This window comes from Microtus oregoni, unplaced genomic scaffold (assembly GCF_018167655.1).
Source record: "Microtus oregoni isolate MIOR12 unplaced genomic scaffold, Mior012 000026F_ref0000081, whole genome shotgun sequence".
Classification (NCBI taxonomy): domain Eukaryota; kingdom Metazoa; phylum Chordata; class Mammalia; order Rodentia; family Cricetidae; genus Microtus; species Microtus oregoni.
The window spans coordinates 32,103,302-32,123,344 of record NW_024543085.1 but is presented as its reverse complement, the minus strand read 5'-3'; the positions used below and the strand labels follow the sequence as shown (position 1 = coordinate 32,123,344).

Genomic DNA, 20,043 nt, shown 5'->3' with positions numbered 1-20,043 from the left:
AGTCTTTTTAGCAATGGTTTCTGCATGCTGGCTGCATTCCACATGAAGATTCAAGGCAACTTAGCTCTTGGATGACCAGGAGATTTGCAAAGATTCTAGAGAATCACAACCATCTCCTTGCCAATGACAGCTATGGTTAGAAATCTGTACTTGTAACCTCTCTTCATTTCTTTTTACATTATATGTGTAATAAATAACTTTCAGTAATAATGCTGTCCACCAACATAGGTCACAAATCACACGGATTATGTCTCTAAAGACTGAACTGTTCCATACTAGAACCATGTTTGGCACTCCAAAGCAGGTTTATTTATCAATCCAGCAAAACATTTAAGCAGTTGCCTGGGCCCAGATTCTGTGATCAGTACCAAGGAGGACATAGTGATGAAAAAAAAGCATAGGACAAAACTTCCAGAGGTTTATTAGAGTCTCAAGGAACAGAAAAACAACTCAGCAGGTGATGTTAAAATAGTTTGGCAAGTGTCGTGTTGAATAATGTGATCAGCAATGTCCATTGGGCTAGGACAGTTTCTGTTTAGATGATAATTTATAGTACTTAAGAAAGACAACAGAACCTACACATAAGGATAGGTGTCATATAGGTAGGGTGTGGTGTTGCCTCAGAAGGAGCTCTGTGGAAGAAATGTGTCTGCTACCTTCAGAGTTAAGAGGATGAGGGCGTTCATGGAAGGAAGTAGTGGTCAGGAGGTAGAATAGTGAAGATCCCAGTGTTTGTCGAAGAAGGGAATTAATTAGTAAACAGACATCGAGGAAGAGAATGGCTAACTCATTGTACATTTATATTCTAACACCTAGAAGAAATATCTTGCAATGGGGCATCTATAATCATCTGACATGTTTGCAAGGCAGTTATTCCATTTTGAAAATGAAAATTTCAAAAAGTATCACCAAAATATGACATTTAGATGACATATGTGTCTTTACTCTTCTCATTATACTATCGAAAGCTCCTTCCTGTAGCTGGAGAATGAAAAGGACCAAAAACCTCTTCATTTGGTCCTTTCTCTGTACTGAGACAATTATTTTTCAGTTATTCTACTCCAATTAATTTCTTCAACTTCACTGAGAAATAATCTTTTTCCAATGTGTGTGTTTATGTATCTGTGTCTGTCATGAGCTTGGTAGATCCACACATGTGTGTGGGTGCAGTCACTCTTTGGACATCAGAGGACAATGTCAGGTGACTTTTTCTACAGCTCTCTGTTTCCTTGAGACAGGGTTCTCACTGAACTTGGCTAGGCTGGCTAGCCATTGACATCCTAGGGTCTCCTTTTCTCTGCCCACCTGTGCTGAGGTTACAGGCACACAGGACCATGCCCAGCTTTATAAAAACTTGAGTGCTGGAGATTTGAACTCAGGTCCTCTTGTTTTTACAGCAGGTGTTCTCATCCACTGAGCTATCAGGCATATTGACTGCTGCCATGCAGAAAACTGGTGATGGAGAATCCTCTTAGCCTCACTTGGTCTTATTATTAACCTTGTCACCAAATTCATCTTTTCTGTTCACCTGTCCTCATTTAAATTATTCACCTATAGATTTTTCTGTCAACAGTTAGTTCTGTCAACAATATATTTTTGAACATCTTGCTTTTTTCTTCTCGTTGCTGTCGTTTAGGACCTGCAGAATTGTTGGATATGGCAGACAGTGAAACGTGAGTGTTGCCTTTCATTCTATAGTCTAAACAGTTGTGTTCAAAGCGTATCTTGTCCAGGAGGCATCGCAGTTTTAACTTCACTGATTAGAAGCCCCCTTTAAACCGTGTTCACGGTGGTACAAAGGTAATCAGCTGCATAAGGCTACACAACAGAAACCAATACTTTGTCTTGTGATGATTACCTACGTAATCAATGCTATCACTGTCATTGCCTCTAGGCACCCTACCAACAAGCGACATTTACACTGGTACTTGGATTGCTGACAGTAAATAAGTACATGTATCTTTATCTCTACCATATGCAGCGATTTTTTTTTAAAAATCTGGGATCTGTGAGAAAATAAAGCACCCATGTCTGAAGACATCTGCTGCGTTTAATGGCATGACTGCTGTTAGCCAGTCTGTGATGAGCAAGTGGCTGCCACCCCTGGAGAACTGGAAACATGGTTACTCAAACATGCCAGAAGAATGAGAATGATGGAAAGAACATTTTCAGTTTAGGGACCATCCCAGAGCTTATTTCTTCTGGCATGCGAATAACCACTTTTCCACCAACAGGAGTAAGAAAAAGATGAATCCTTAACTCCGAAAGCCATATGGGGACCACGAGGAAGTTTCAAAGAAGTCAGACAAAGGATAAAGATAACTGAGCAGGGTTAGAGAGGAATGAGCTGATAGTCAGGGTGTAGACGTGAGAATGGGCAGGTAGAATAGAGGGCAAGTGAGAAAGGACATAGCTATGAGCTGCCGGTCCACAGGGATGCTGTGCTGGCATGGTTGTTAGTGGGGCTGCCATTCATCCTAGTTTGGCTTCTTTGTGGTTGACATTTGATTTCCCATGAAACATGTTGGCATTAAGCATCTCTATACCTGGGGACTCAGAATGGCAATATCCTTCACTTAGCACACCTCACAGACAGATGGGGGCCCATCTGCTTTTCCTTGCTCCCCTCCCCGGCATGCTGAGAGGCTGGTCTCAAGCGTATTTTCTACGTGAGAGAATCTGGTCCTGTGAATTCTGCTGGAGTCTACTACAGCCTCTCAGACAGCCGTTCACTTGATAGATGTAATCCAACATTGACTGAATAGCAGGGGAAGGAGGCAACCTGGCTCCTCAAAGTTGAATTTGCAGGACAGACTCATGAAGGTCAGAATGGCTTCTACCATGCCAGAAGGGCTGGACCGTGCAAGCTCCGTGGAGATGCATCCATGCTCTGCCTCAAGTGCTTGGATATATCTGGACAATTTTACTCATTCTCTTCGAGTTTGTAAATCCAATAGTAGTGATCAAAAAAATTACCACCAAGCCACGCCCAGTTTAGAGAAGTAGCTAAAGTTAGATTTCAGTCTGTTAAAGAATAACAAGGTATCTGTAGACACCCCAGGCCACATCCCTAGCATGCATGTGTTCTGCTGTCCTGAGCCTCAGCTACTTACAGCAAAGGAAGCTAAAGAGCACACAGTGTCAGCAACTGGGCAGGATAAGCCCCTTATTCTTCTGCTGCTTCTCCATCACTTCATCTGTCTCCAACCCTTGCCTGGTTTCTTAATCTTTGATTTAGGGGCGAGACTGCACTGCACAAGGCTGCCTGCCAACGGAACCGGGCTGTGTGCCAGCTTCTGGTGGACGCGGGAGCATCTCTGAGACAGACAGACTCCAAGGTAACAGGATGAGTGAGTGCAAGCATCCTCCCACTGTGAGAGATCGCAGGCACGATGGCCTCCACTTGTGCCCTTAGCACAGACATCCTTTCTGTGCTCATGGGAGGGCCTAGAGCTTTGGAAAAAGGAGGAAAAAATAGAGTGCTTCATTTAGAGAAACTGCAGTTTAAATGTAGAAGCACAAAGGGTGGAGGGTGTGCATTTCCCTGTGGTACTTTATAGACCTCTATACATGCTAAAGAAAGATGGGGGACTCGAGGTGTCCTGATGAAACACCAGCAGGCAAGGCGTGGGGAAGTGAGACCCTCAGCCAGAGGATGGGGATGTGGTGGTGTGAATGACCTAGTCTGGCTACTAGGGAGTAACTTTAGGGTTCGTCTTTAGCACCAAATCTAATGTAATTTAAAAATCTATGATTTGCATTGCTCCATGCATGGGTGCCAAAGTGCTTGCCTACTGGTTGACTCTTTAGATGGGGGGACCTCACTTTGAGATGGCAACAGCTGCAACCGTGGAATATCCACGTCACTCTGTATCTATCTATTTAATTTTAAGTACATGTGTGTATATTTATATGTGTGAGTACATGACTATGCACCATGAGTTCTAGAGTCTGTTGAGGCCAAAAGAGGTGTCAGATTCCCCGGAACTGAAGTTACACATGGTGTGATTCACCATGTGGGTGCTGGGAATTGAATCTGGGACCTCTGTACGAGTACTAAGTACTCTTAAGTGCTGAGCTGTCTTTCCAACCCCAGTCAAGGTTAATTCGTCCAAGTCTTTCTATGTGTTTTCTTACATTAGCATGCAAACCACTATTCTTGATGGGCGTGGGAGCCAAAAGCCAGAGGAAGAATAGCTATTGCACCATTAACTCTGTTGACTTGTAGCATGATACTGAGCCAGCGAGCCCTCCTCATTTGATGACAGAATATCATGCTGCCTCAGTAGGACAATGTGTGACAACAAAGAGTAACAGAGTTCACGGCCCTATATCATTTTAATAGCCAAGTATTTTGCTTTACAGTGATACTTATGTCAATGAGGCTTGAAACATGGTTCCATTCTTAGGTCAGGTTCTAAAGCTGCAGAGCATATAAGCATATTAAGATGGTCTTGAGACCAGAGGTTGTTAGTAGAAAGTTCCCATGGATGGAGGGAGTGGACCAGGGAAAGTCTAGGAGAACTGGATCTGGTGCCATCCTCAGCAGGTTCGGTTCACGGGGATCTGTCAAGAGGCAGTTGATGAATGGAGTGTGGGGGTCTTGTCAAGGACAGAGACAGAAATAGGAACAGGAACAGAGACAGACAGACAGACAGACAGACAGACAGACACACACACACACACACACACACAGAGAGAGAGAGAGAGAGAGAGAGAGAGAGAGAGAGAGAGAGAGAGAGAAAGAGAGAATCACAGGAGTCAACCTTCTGTCCTGATAAGCACTTGGAGTTTTGAAGGACTTTGAGTAGACAGTAAGAAAGAACTAACTATATCTTTGTTTCAAATTTTAGTCTTGGTGAATTTGAAGGAACATTAAGTGAACCTGAGTAGACTTGTAGTGGATTCTTGCTAGGAATGATCTCCTAGGATATTGCTTATATCCTAAACATTTCGAGAAAAGTTCCATTCACAAGTACGTTCAGCTTTAATCTAGCACCAGGTTACAGAATGGTCAGATTAACGGATTCTAATACAGTAATGGTGCACAGATATATCACTGTGTGGTAAGATCTCTAGAGCATAATTTTGAGTGAAAAGTTATGATGTTCAGTAGGATGCCTGGTATGACTCCAACTGTTTTTAAAAATGAGAACCAAGCAGGCATGCCTACATGGAAATAGAGAATAAACTGGATCATATTTAGGTCTAAGAGAGGGGATTTCAAGTGACTTTTGATTTTCTTTTAAGCTTTTCTGTATTTCTAGTTTTCTGGGTATGATCATAAAAATCAGAGTTATTTATATTTTGAATACACTTATATAACGCCTAATAGGAAGAAGTCTCAGGTTCACTTCACCCTACTTTTCTGAATACTTACGAGGCAGGGAAGTCAACGTCATCATTATCAAAGTAAAGACAAGATGGTCTACTAGAGTTGTGTAAAAGTAGTACAGGAACCTCAAACTAGGAATTTAGTGTTAGGTGCAGACTGAATGTGTGAACTCTTAGGAAAATGAGTGTTGAGACAAGCTAAGGAAGTCCCTCCCGGATGCTTTGTGAGTTACTGCTCTTCCTCTCGGCTTCTGTTACTTGGTTCACCGTGTTTAGTGAAAAGGAACCCTGAATTATTATCCTGAAATAGAATCTCTGTTTCATCCAGTACTTCCCCTGTCTCCTTGGCTTTCAAATTCCCTGCACATGGTTTCTCCCCACAGGCTCAGAGAGTCTATAGCGTCCTGTTTACTGAGATGCATATTCTGTCATCGCCCTGTAATTTACCAATACTTGTTTATATGACCCTGATTATAGAAGAAAATGGATTTGAAGCGTCTCGTAAATTCTGAAGCATCCAACATGGAAGGGTTCTTTGGAGGGACTCATCCTTGGCTAGCCCAAGTCTGTGACCTATGGGTATCATCTCTCTCCAACTATTTGTTTTTCTTCCGTTATCTATAGGGAAAGACACCCCAAGAACGAGCACAGCAAGCCGGGGACCCAGATTTGGCTGCTTATCTAGAAAGCCGACAGAACTTTAAGATCATTGGCCATGAGGACCTGGAAACTGCTGTTTGACCCTGGGTGACAGGCACAAAGAACTCGAGCAAGCGTATCACCTATGCCCTCCCGGCCACTGGGCAGCTCCTTTGGAAGAAGCTAATGGAATTCATATTGGCCTCTCTCCCGCAAGGATCTATCTGAGACCACACCACCAGGTTTAAGGGCTACCGGGATGTACAACAGGACATGATAGCCCATTGGGAAGGAGGCAGGCCGCCTGGAGATTTGTGGAGTACGTGTTCCACAAAATTTGATCCTTATTGCTTCCAGCAAGTAGCATGAACTTCTGCGTTCACCTGTCTAATTTATTTCAAAGATTCAGAGGATGTTCACATAAAATGGCACTGCTCCCTCCTTCCTCTCTGCATTCATCTTTCCCTTGTACCACATAACCTTACTGTAATCACCCATCGATTTAGAAAATATACTATCTCCTCTCTTTACTTTCAGTCTTCCAACCACAAGGTTGTCTGAAGGTCTTTTGAAACCCTCCTGGATGTCTTGCAGAAACCTATCTGTAAAACCACTTCCATTTGCAGACTAAATATACCAAGTCTAGTTAGTGGCTTTGCATGCCCCCTACCCCCTCTGGTTTCGTCACACAGGAGCTGGGAGGTGCCACAGTGGTAACGTCAACATGTGTGCTCTGTCTCTGAGGTATGGCGGAGCAACATGGGAGCTGTCTGTGCTTGAAGTACTACAGAGAGATTGCCCAGGGGTCATCCCAGGCAGCTGTGCTGTTGGTGGTCAGAAGGACTGGTTCAGCTTGGGCTGTTTGTACAGCTCAGTACTGCCTGTGTGTAGCCATCTCTGCCTTCTGCTGCAGGGGAGATGTGTCTAGGAGTCAGTGAAAGCCCCTAGCTAGTTTACAGAGCCATGCAATTCTAAGTGTTGTTTCAGGGACAAGGTTGGGCCCGTCTAGGAGAGTGGTTATAGGAAATGGAGCCTTCAAATGTTTAGTCCTAAGCTTTGTAAAGTGATAATAGAAAGCAGTCTAATTGGAAAAAATAGCAAAAATAAAAGTAGCAAAGTGTGTCGCAACAATATACTTCAATAGGAAAACAGCCTTTGGCATTTCGGGCTGAGGCTAATGACTGCCGGTTCGTGGATACAGTGGTGACAGGGGGTTCAGGTTTGTTTTTCTAAGAGTTCAGTTTTCAGGATGGCAAGGAAGGCTTGACCCACGGACAAAGCCTCATCTCACCAGTTCCATGGTCAGACTCTCAGGATGTCTGGCCCTTCCTAGTCTGTACTTCACTCGTGACCTTTTGCTTCTGAGATCATGTCTGATGGCCCTGTTTTCCGTGTATTTGGGGGTTTATTAAGCTCTGCTCCATACTTTATTTTTTCCTGTCACGAATTTCTTAGTATAAAGCACTATGGCAGAAATGGCTTTATGAGATCGTCACTTCTCTTCATGGGGGGATCAGGTAATGAAGAGGAGGGGGAAATTGCTTTCTACTCAAAAATCTTCGAGTTAGGTGTGGGTCACAAACACAAGTGGTGTATCTGAGGCTTTTCTTTCTGCTTTCTTCCATTTTCTTTTTCTCTTGAACACAGGAAAATGTTTCCTCCATGTTTCTGCATGTGACCTTTAATCTCACAGTCCAATGGGGACAATTTGTTTATCAGAATCACGTATCATCATTTGGAAAAGATGGATATAATGTACTATATTAAGTCCAAGCAGGCTTTGAGTGGGTGGGGGCTTCATTACCAGAGCCTCCCTATAGTCATTTCAGGACCAATCTTGGCATCATTTCTAGCCGGGGGGAAAAGGGTTGGCTAAAAGTAATGTGTTTTTAGGCATCCATCTCAGAACTACAATTTTCTCTTAGATATTGCAGGGAGGGGAAGCAGAGGGTCTGGACTCGATTGTTTCCAGGAGCTGAAGTCACTGGGTTTCTGTTAGGAGTTTTTCAGTTGTTGAGGCTGTCAAGGAAATATTGTGATGACAAATATAATCCCTAGAATGGACTGGAACCTTCCAGCTCCTAGATGGAGCCAAACATTTGGCCAAGCAGTTGGTTATCCAGCTGGCCAGTGCTGAGATACAGGACTATATTTTCGTTAACCACCATCTCACATTTCTCTGAGAATGCTTCAAAACAGCCCAGAGAAAATTTAGGATAGAGGTGGCTATGGGCCAATCCAAATAACTCCAACGAAGGCACAAATAAGTCCCTGGCATGAAAGTAGATGAAGTACTAACTACTGTAAGGGTCCTGGTACATGTAGAAATTGCACCCCTCCCCTCACAAGAAGAGAAAAAAATAGATTCTACATCATATGTGTATGATCCATCTCTGGAAAAATAACACTTCTAAGACTTGGTGTTTCAAAACAATGTGAGCAGAGAAGCCACAAGATTTCATGATTTCATCATTAAGTCTACCTCCTGTAGGTTTTTTTTTTTAAATTATTTGTTGTGTGTGGTAGTTCTGAGCATGAGAAAGAGCTAAAGCCATGTGGTCCAGGAGTGCCTGCCTCTGCTTAAGTATATAGTCTCCCATTTAGTGAGCCAACAGGAGGTACAGAAGAAAATGGTACAATCCTGACCCCGCAAAGTTTCTCAGACATAAAAGTATGTACCTATGGAAAAAATGTTTATGCAGCGAGCTGGGGCTGTGTTGCAAGAAACAGGCAACCTAGCAAGTTTCCTGTATCCAGTCCCTTGGGTTGGATCACTGTCCTCTTTGGAATTCCTCTTTAAGTTAGGCTGGTGGGAGGATGAAGAATGAAATGTTATTAAAAGACAGAATGCTAGTGCTGTGAAGGTAATCATTTTTGTAACCCCGTATTCCACAGGTCATGAAACATTAGCCCGGTCCTTGCCCCCTACCACATTCACTAACGTGACAGAGACCAGGAGAGGGTTCATTAACCTAGAAGACTAAACAGCGTGACTGGGGATTTTTGCTTTGAGATTTCTGGTCACCTCCATAGAGGTGATAATTGAAACCCAATGGGAATTCTAAAGCAGAATTCAGCTGCAGTGAAATTAGTAAGAACTGGCGGAAGGCCCCTCTGTCATGTTGCTTTTTGCCTTGCCAGAAACTGCTCAGGCAGATTTGGCTGGGTTCTAAGATGCTCAACAAGGGCACTACTTTCCCCTGGAACCTGGTAGAAACTCCTTTGCCCAATCGGTCTCTGAAATGTATTTGCTAGAACTCCTAGAATATTCATGTCTAAGAAAACAAGGGGTGGCAGTTTCCTTTGATCATATGATACTGATATGAACACACATTTTAGTTATGGAAGTAGCACATGCATTTTATACAGGTTCTAACTCCATGGAAAGTGTCACGTGCAGCGTGAAGACATCCTCTGCTGGTGTGTCTCCGTCCCCAGCAAGAGACACCGTCAATGTGGACAAACATGATTGCTTGTAGGTTATGTCAGAAATATCTTGCTCATATACATGCATAGCTGTACATTTACATGCATATCCATCCATACATAAGTAGAAATGTATTTATTTGTATACATATATGGGCATATATGCCATACACACATATTTCATGTGTTTAGACAAGAAGACATTCTAAAAGCATGCCAATCATCTTTATGTGTATAGTTAACACTCATAGGTGATGACACAGAATTTTCATTTAGCTGTTATTTCCTCCATCCCTGAGCTTACTTCTACCCCTACATCACTGTAGTTGCCCTTGGCATTGGCTACTGTCAGAGTCATAAAGTCCGTGACCAATGAGTCTTCTGATTATTTATATGTTGCCTCCCATGATGCATGAAACCAACCTTAGCCCTGTGACTTGTTTACTTTTGGCTCTCAGGGGAGTAAAGGAGAATTCTTTCTTTATGACCCCCTCACTTCTCTGAAGCTGAGTCGATAAGCTTTCTAATGCTATTTAACTAGGGCAAGCTATTGTCAGGAAGGGGATAGATACTCGGGTGTGGTCTAGGGGTTGGAGCAGCTTGTCTTCCAGTAGGGGAAGCTAATTAAATCACTGAGCACAGCATGGTGTTTTATTCAGTTATGCTCTTTAAAAGTAAAAATAGATCTTTGTGAAAATGGCTCATCATAACCACCAACTAAGACTGCTAATTGTTCTATGCAGCTAAATTATGTTCCTGTTAGGAAAAGAAAGACCATGTATTAAATTAGCTCTCTGAACACACTGTAACATGTATTTAGTATAAGCTCCCTTCTGCCCACATCGCAAACATACTGCCTTTGAATCTCTCGGTGCTTCTCAGCACTGAACTCCACATTCAGCTGATAACATGTCCTCTTCCTGTGCCCCTGCCAGCGCTCGTTTTCTGTCCCCCAGCTCTCTGGCTGTGAAACATTGCCAGCACTACTGTCATTCACTTTGTTTCACAGCTGCCTAAATCTTCCCCAGATGTTATGATCGAAATATACATCAACATGAAATTTCCCTCGGGGTCAAATTCCCATGTTGCCCGAAAGATAGGCACATGCCTCTTGACCTCAGCTATCTGACAGAATTATGGCACATTGATTCTTAGAAGCAGTCTGTGAGGTTGAGTTTATTTTTTGTTCTAGTCACGTGAGAGGTCACAACCATAAATAGTTCCTTCATTTGAAAGGGTGTAAGTGATGTGTGCTTTTAAAATCATCCAGGGGACAGGATTATATATGGGTTATACTCTCGAGAGTCAGCTGTGGTTTCTTTTAAAAAGTTGTTAATGCAGTTTAATGAGAAACCTAAAAACAGAAATAAGCAAAGGATACCACACTGGACAATCCACTCACCCAGAACATCGAAATATATTATTCTGGTCCCAAAGAGGAAACAGAGAACAATCATAAAGTATTAAAGCAAATAGCTTACAGTAGAAACTTGGATGTTGGATGATGTGTTCCTCCAGGAAGTACTTATTAGATATACATTCAATCATGATCATCCAATAATATATTCAAAAATCCATCATGTTTGCAAGTATTTCAACATTTCTTTCAAAATATTTATCGCTCACCGTGATACAGATTCAGTAAGAACATAGCTATCTAAGAATACAAGGGGTAAACAACTTCAAGGAAGGTGGCAGACGGAGATCAAATCACAAACCTAAACAGTTGAGGTTCTGTAAGTTGCATGTGTTTGGACAGGAAGGTACCTCAGCAATGCCCTAAAAGTTCACCAGGATCGTGTGAATTTTGTCACTCTTTGTTCTGTGTGAGCAAATGCAATAGTATTGTTTTGTATTTCCAGTTCCTTGGAATCCTGGTAAAGTTCTTAAAAATATAGTTGAAACTTTGACTTTAAGATGAAACTTAGAAACCCCACTTAAGGAAGGGCTAAGAGTTATTTATCCCAGTCCTCAAGAGCAAAACCAGGAGTAATAAGCAGAATTTTCAGTGGGTTGTGATTAAATATAAAGAAGATGAAGTATGAGTTGCCAAATAGTGCAGTTGGCATCTGTACAGAGTTACAGACTTTCAACATCTGGAAATAGTTAGATGGAGGGGATTTGACCATCCTTAGGCGTGTCACTAGAAGGGATCTGTGATCTGAAGGGGCTGCAAATTAGATTGTTGTTTTCTTTGCCTCACTTTGAGAATGGCTTTGTCGGATAGCAACATTTGATCTTAAAAATTAATGGGAACCTTGATTCCTTAATTAAAATGTCACTTTATACATGAGGAACTTGAAAATGTTGGAGTGGGTAGGCTTTAGTTCTCATTTTAAAAAATTAAAACCAACTAAGCACAGATTCAAGAATTCAAGGGGGAAAAAAAGGAAAAGCACATAAGGAGATAAAATTTCAAAATTCCTCTGAAAACATTTTGGGTGTTGATGAGTATTCATGGACATTTCCAAGCAAAGCCTTATTGGAAATCTTGCCATTTTTCATATATATATATATATATAGTGCTGTGATTTGAGATTCTTAGAATTAACTGTAACCTAATCACAGAAAGAAATTCTGCCTCAGGGTCATTTAGGAGCTAAGTAAATGTACATGAAAGGCAACGTGGAAACTCCCTTGGTTTCTGGTACCAGCATGGGAATTGCAAGGGATGATATACAGAACAAAACAGTGGGGTAGGTTTTCTCTTTGCTTGCAATGTTCTAGCACCAATGGTATCTGAGTTGGCTGCCTTTGGTAGTGGGAGCAACAGGGACTCTCTCATATCTCAGCTCTTTATTGAGACACAAGTGTGGTTCGCAGTATAAAGCAATTAAACAACAATCCAAATATGGTTTATTAACGACTTCCCATAGATTGTTTAAGTCAGAGCATTGATAGTTTGATGTATTTTGACACCTCTGAACTTTGATATCTATTAGAATTTGATGCAGGAGATAACACAGGTAAGATATTCTAAACTGGGTTCCAGCATAGTAAATTCAGCCTGCATAGATTCACACAGTGACAGGGCCCCCACCAGATAAAGGATCTGTTGAAAGTACAGACCAGCATGCCTCAAATAGATACTTGCTAGGAAAATAGTTTCCACCATTGCCTTCAATGGAGCTTTATATCGGTTGTTCAGATTTCCATGATACGAAGGTTTCATATATATATATATATATATATATATATATATATATATATATATATATTCCATAGCCAAGTTGAATAGAACCAAGAGAGATCTTAAAATTAGAATTCTAGGTTTTTGTTGTTTTTTTTGTTTTTTTTTTTTTTTTAGCAAGAGGCATGCCAGTGTGGACATATTTCAAACACAAATGTGTTTAAAGTTTAGATACTGTGATAAATTCTATGCAAAAAAAAAAAACTAGAGGTGAGGGTTGATGACTCATCTGTTTGTGATTCTCATTCCCACCCCTCCCCGTGTGTGTGTGTGTGTGTGTGTGTGTGTGTGTGCGCGCGCACGTGTGCGTAAGTGAAAGTACTCTTTTACATCCTTTGAAGGCTGATATTGTTTCAGAATGCTGTACCAAAAGGTGTTGAGAATGGCCCTATCACTCAGGGAATGATTGATCTGTTTATGGGAGGGTGTGGGTGCAAAGTTCATCCTATACAATCACACAGTCACATAGTAGACATTCAGACAAAAGAGAAACCATGCTGTGCTTGAACTGGAAAGAATAGATAATGTTCTTCCATTCTGATCCCATATTCTCCCAGGATCGCCTATGGGCAGACAGTTGAATTTGGAGTAGGATACTTGATCCAAAAAAGGAAGAAAGAAAAAGGAAGAAAGAAAAGAAAAGAAAAAAGAAAAGAAAGAGGCAATGTTAGGTTAGGAATAAATAATGTCCAAATATCCAAAGGAGACTGGCTGTTTGGTGCTGTCTGATCCAAGTTCTAAGGCACAAACAATGCCCTTTAGTCTACACCCTAAACCAAGGAATGAGCAGATGAAAAGAGGCAGAAAGCACATATTATGTAAGGTTTTTCATTTCTAAACATTGCATCCAGAAAAATCAGTTGGGCTTCCTGGAGAAACAACATGTGTTTTCAACTGTTTCTTCTCATACTTAGGTGAAGATAAAAAGTCCTCTCAGGAATCATCGGAGAGTCCATCCTTAACTGTGAGGGAACTTAGAACACAACATCCTGTTTCCCAGGTTTAGTTTTCTGTTATTTTAGGCTGAAGTAAACCTTAGATCTCGTTCACTCCTAGGTCCCTGACATTTAGAGGGCAGCTTCTTAGAGAAATCAAAGGCATGTTTGAAAAGGATTATACATGATAAATTCAGCCAACATCTTTTAGAAGCAGACACTTTGTGAGTTTAAATATTTGTGCATTCTCATTCTCTCTCTCTCTCTCTCTCTCTCTCTCTCTCTCACACACACACACACACACACACACAAAGAAAGAAGGAGAGAGTGTCAGTTTCCCAAGTCTGAAAAAGATACATATATATCACTTGAGGTCCAAAGTCACAAATTTATATATTAAAATTAATATATATTAATATATGATGTTTATATATAGTTAATATATTAACATATAAACATATATATGGTGTTTATTTTTTCTTTTTCTCATTGTTGCCCTTTTGTTTGGGTCTAGGGCTTTGAGAAAGAACTGAAAATGCCTATGTGTTTCTCACCATACAGAGACAGGGAAGCTTTTCTACACCTCTGTGACCAAATAAGACGTAAATGCCTGTCAATTGGCTAGTGTTTCCATAATATTTTTATTTAAGGAGATTATAGTCTTAATTGACTATCTTCTTTTGTGCCCATAATAGTAATGCCTGATTCCAACTTCCTGGTTTTCTGCTGGGGTAGGGTGGGACATCAGGGTTCCAGTAACTAGGGAACATACAGTATCCAGAGTTCTTCTCTGAGGGAGCTTTTACAATCCCATTTTCTCTTCTCTCCTGCCCCACTCCTTGTCCTTGGTTTGGGAAAGAAAAATAAGAGCAGAGCTAAGAGAAAAGATAAAAATAACTTTTAAAAAGATCCTCAGATGTTGCACAATAAGATGACTCTGGTATTCGCGTAGGTTCTCACGGCAATCCACAGATAGCATATACGCTCAACAAACACTGTCCTCATAAAAACCCAATGTAGGAAGCCTGGCAACTCACAACAAACACACCTAACAACATTTCCCCCAGAAAAACCCAGCGTAGGCAGGAAACTTCTACAGAGTGGCTTCAAGGAAAGCTAGCTGGACATTTCGGTTTACAAAGCTTAGTAGATTGGATTGGATGTGGAATTTAGGGGGAGAATGGGGGAGCAGCTAATGGAGGATCTATGGAGTAGAACTCCCAAAGGAATAGGATAGTGTTTGAGAATGTCTTCAACTGCTCACAGGTTACACTCTTCACAGATTTGTGTTGACCCATAATAAAAGTTGAGAAGAAAAAAAAAAAGATCAACTTGAAGAATTTCATCCACAAACTTAAATGCAATTTCTACTTGACTATTCAGATAGTAGGCCTTGTCATTTGGGGATACAAACCTAGCCTTTTCTCTTTAAAAAAAAAAAAGATAGATATGAGCTGTTTGCAAGTAATCTCTGCTAAAATGAAAGCAAAACAAAAATTGCAAAACGCAGAGAACTGACAACCCTGAGTCGATTTGGTCTTTTGTTTAAATTCCTGAGCTGTTCTCACAAATGCATTCTACAATTTATAGTGTTTAAAACATTTTCTCACCTGATACATACTGCACCTTGTATAATGCGTCCAAATGCCTCCTTACCTTTGGCTTTTATTACTGGTGACATTTTTCCTTTCTTGCCCTGCCTCCACACTTCTCACTGGGGTCCAAATCAGCCTCATATTTGTTAGCTCAGCTGGTTTTGGTTTGTTTGTTTGTTTGTTTTTTGTTGTTGTTGTTGTTGTTTTTGTTTTCAAATTGCCAGTGGTTAAGTGGACAAGCAGGATGCTCCGTGGCCCACAGCTATTTGAAAGTGAGGATGTGTTTCTTGCGAATCATTAAGTGGTTGGTATTGCCATCAGGATGGAAGTGTTTGACGTAACTTGATTTTCGGGAGTGAAAAGTCTCCTCAGGCATGCCAGGACCATCCTGGCTGTGTGTGGCTCGCTCACAGAGGCTCCATGTATTTGAAGAGTTTAATCATGTTCTAAAGGGCTCGTTCATGCTTTCTGATTCTGTCCGATTCCATCCCAGAGCCATTGCCACTGCAAAGCTGGCAGCTGCAGGGTGGGATCCCCCCAGTAGTAGCAGCTATGGCAGTAGAAGAGGAAATTTTATTTCCAGGTAAAGTGGGATCCGGATACTATGAAGTGGAGGGAGGGTGGGAGGGAAGGGTGGGTTGGGGAAAGGGAAGAATGGAGTTTTTTTGTAATAAAGTCATAAAGTATTTTTCCCTAATTTTCTCGCATTTCCTATTTATATAAAGAATCTCGATCACTGTGTTGCTCTACAGAGATTTTCAATGGAATTCATTTGGGAGACTGAAATAATCTCTGAAAAAGAAATTGACTAGTTATACTTACTTTTTGGACACTTTTTCTGTATTGTGAATTGTGTGGAAATGTACAGAATAAAAATGAAATATAACTGATTTGTTTCTTTTCTTTCTTGTCCACAATACAACAGATGAGAATACTAACCTTAGCTCTAGTTTAATTAAATTTTTTTAAATCAAAAGGAAAATAAAGAGTTGTCAAAAAGGATCCCAAATAAGGCAGAAATAATTTTGATAAATTTCTGCTTCTACAATAAACTAATGAGGTCATGTTTACCTTTCAGTCTCAATAAAAACATATTAAAAAAGAATCATTGTTAAAACATTGAACTTCAGATACTGAAGACTTGGGTCCCTAAAAAAATGAGACTCAAATGACACAATTCCTGATCACCCCCACCTCACAGACTGTAGATTGTCTCCAGCAGTGAGACAGAATCTGAGAGAACCTGGCAGCCTTCAGAGACAGGGTTCAGAGGTCAGGATATAAAGGAAACTCGATCTTGGACAGAGGAGTTTCAGAAAAGAAAGAGTAAAGCAGAGAACTCCACAGACCTGCGGAGGCTCCCCTTTAAACTTCACTAGAGGGCTTCTATACATATGAGACTCTGAGTTCAAATCCCCTATGTCTACCAAGAACCCTGGTGTGGCTATGCATAGACCTAAGTTCTCTGCTCTGTGGGTAGGAGGCTCACGGGGGCTTGCTGGCCACCAGCCTAGCTCCAGTTTCAGTGAGAGACCCTGTCTGCGGGGAAGAGGAGAGAGCAAAACACCCAGCATCCTCCTCCAGCCTTCACGTGTGCACGTAGGAGCATGCTCTCTTTCCCAACACTTGCACATGTACCCTCATCACACACAGTATTTTGATAATGTTTTCTGGTAACTAAAATTTGCATCAGTTTGGAGATGGTTGGAATCATTTTACTCTTCGATGGCATGTTTTCCTGCTTTGGACAACATGTGTATTAGTTGGTAGATGTCTGTTTTATTTTCTTCCATGATATAAAGTTCAATCACTCAAAACTGGTTTTTCATCTTTTTAGATATTATTTTCATGACAGGTTAGGCAGTATTAAAACAAGGGAAAGTCTAAGATACTTTCTTAAGGTGTAAAACGAGCTAACAAAACAGAACAATATTAAAATCCTCATGAATTTTGATATTTCTCTAATTTTAATGAACCTCGCAGGAATGGTATTCAGCCACCTGAAGGTTTTCTCTTCTTGTCAGTTTAACAGCATCATTTTCTTAGTTTTTGATTTGTTAGAGTCTAGCCACAAATTCATTTCTAGTGAAATGATTTGTCTTCTTGCATGTCTGAAAATGTCTGCGCTCTCCTTTCCTCGGGGTTTATCTGCCTTTGAAATTCTGGATTCAGCATCATTTTTCCTCTGAGAAGTCCAGAGGACTGGACTAAGGAAAAGAAGATCCTGTGTGCTTTGGGAGAAGGAAAGCTATTTGATAAACACGGCAGACTGAAGTAGACTCCACTCACAACCCAAGCCAAACACCTCCAATTTTACCAAGAAGAAAAACTACACTACAAAGAGTTTAAAATTCTCTCAATATGACACAGCTACCGAGTGATAGGGATTTGTCCCCGAAGCACAGGGACTCACCTGCACTTACATCACAATGCCAAGTGCAGGGGCTTTGGGTTACCCTGCAGGCACAAGAGGAAAGAGGGAGGGATGCATGGCAGAGCAGACTGTCCTAACCCAGAGCAGACCTGGAGACCAACATTGGTACAAAGGACCCAGGAACGCTCATTCCTTTCCACTCTGCAGAGGAAGACTGTAGGGGTGTGAGACAGTCTCAGGACACTTCTGGAAGGTCATCTTTGAACATGGGATTCATATGAAGATGGAAAGAACTTCAAAATGCTCACACTGAAAGCCCTCAGTTGGGAAGCCTCCACTAACCTCATCTGGAGCACACTTTTTGAGTGGCATTTGTTGCATAGTGCTCATAATTGGTTGTTTTTTTTTTAATACTAATGTCATTTAGATAAGACATGTATGAAAAGTCAGCCATGAAGCCTGACTTTTTGTTGACTGCACAATCCTTGAAGACTTTTTTTTTTTTTAAATATGTGCTCACTTTCAGGGCCAAATGTTGCCGGGTTATTGGCACTACAAGCTATCGGTTCAAAGGCACGAAGATAATTTGCGTCGGCATATACTGATGGAAAGGACTGGAACTTACATAGAACACAGATGTTCAATGGCTGCTCTGTCTCACAACTACATTAAGGATATGATAATGATACAAGGAAGGATGTTTCCCCTTCAAGGAGCATTTTAATTATGTAGTGGGGTTTCTTCTCAGCGGGGCGTTGAAAGAATCCATATGGACAGCTCTGAGGCGGGTCCTTATGTGACTGGTTGCAAACTGAGTAAACTTTGGCACATCCCACTCTGCTTTTTGAGCCTCAGTTTCCTCATTTGGCAATAGGAAAAAATATGACATCAATCAAATTGAGTTGGTGTGCTTATTACATGATATTGAGTGAAAAAAAAATTAGGATATAGCTCTTTGCCCTAACTCTGTGTAGGGTAATTCCATTTAAACTCAAATATATATATATATATATATATATATATATATATATATATATATATAATCCTTATTAAAAACAATAGGCTTCCATATGGCTTTTCAGACATCCTCACTATTAGTCATCCCCACACCTCCTCATTCACCACTACTTTTGCATACCTTTCCCTACATAAGCCCCTTATCCATTATTCATCTTTCCCTTTTCAGATTGTCAGTGCCCTACTCTCATTGGTTGCCAAACAAATAAACAAATAAGAGTGTGAGGTGTGGGATGTCCCCTGAGGTGTTCTGGTGACCCTCCAAACAGTACATGCTATGCCAGTGTTCTTGGTGGTACGATCCTATTGCTGAAGGCACCACACATGTTAATCACAGGACCTGGAATGGGGAAATCAAGTCAGTACTGACCAGGAAGTTTTCTCCTTCCTGATTAGTTCTCACAGAACTAGAAGTTACTATGTAGGTTTCCAGGGGGTGGAGGAGAGGATCACCACCAGTCTTACCCAGCTCTGAAAATTGTGATCTATAATAATAATTGGCTTGGCAAGATATACCCACAGGTGCAATAATGATACAAATGTCAGGCGGTAACCAGCTACTTATTGATTGGATTTTAGTGCATGCTTTACAGGAGGAAAAGCATGCCCAGCACTGTAAATCTGGCCAAGAAAGCCTACTTGGAGAGCACATAGGCTTAATGGATACAATACCCAATTGTCCTCTAAATTCACATCTCTATACCCATAAATAATGAAGCCCTCAGGCCTCATCAGAGAAGTTTCTCTGCGGACTATAGTTAATGCAGAAATTCCCAACTGCTCAAAGTGCAGAGAGTAAGCACACGTGAATGAAATGCTCAGCCATGAATAGTCCATCTGAATCATACCCCTTTCTGTCAAGACTCAGGAACCACTTTAGAGAAGGTTGTAAGAGCCGGAAGTCAGCGAGGACTAGTGCCACACAGTGTCTTCCTGACTTGAGGGGAGTCCTGTGCTCATGAACTCACAGCTGCTGTAGTTGCTTGCACAAGACCTGTATAGACAGAGTAAGCCAGAAGACTCTCCCCCGAGTTTTTTATTTTGTGTTAATTTTATTTGTTAAATAAATAAACTGCTTGGCCCTTTGATAGGGTAGAATTTAGATAGGTGGAGTAAACAGAACAGAATGTTGGGAGAAAGAAGCTGAGTTAGGCAGTTGCCATGATTCTCCCACTCCAGACAGACGCAGGTTAAGTTCTTTCCTGGTAAGCCAGCTTGTGGTACCACACAAAATATTAAAAATGGGTTAGATCAATATGTAAGAGCTAGTCAATAAGAGGCTGGAACTAATGGGCCAGGCAGTGTTCAAAAGAATACAGTTTTCTTGTAATTATTTTGGGGCATAAGCTAGCCATGCGGGCAGCTGGGAGCCGGGCTGTGGCAAGAGGCCCGCAGCTCCTACTACAGAATGGTGCCCAACGTGGGACGCCAAATTGTAGGCGGCATAATAACCAGGCTAGCTTAATATAAAACAACAAATTTTAATAAAGGGATATCTTATAACACCAGGGATCCAGCAATAAACAGGAGATA

At 41.2% G+C, this 20,043-nt stretch overlaps 1 protein-coding gene across 7 annotated transcripts in view; it reads left to right on the top strand.

Annotated features, from left to right (window-relative positions):
* Dgki (diacylglycerol kinase iota) overlaps positions 1-12,547 on the top strand; it is a 448,005-nt gene extending 435,458 nt beyond the window's left edge. For all 7 annotated transcript variants that reach the window (XM_041675727.1, XM_041675726.1, XM_041675728.1 and 4 more), the window contains 3 exons: positions 1,637-1,673; positions 3,239-3,338; positions 5,959-12,547. In XM_041675727.1, the coding sequence (XP_041531661.1) occupies positions 1,637-1,673; positions 3,239-3,338; positions 5,959-6,075 (254 nt within the window). In that variant the 3' untranslated portion in view covers positions 6,076-12,547. The remainder of the gene's footprint in view (positions 1-1,636; positions 1,674-3,238; positions 3,339-5,958) is intronic.
* Positions 12,548-20,043: the final 7,496 nt, after the last annotated feature.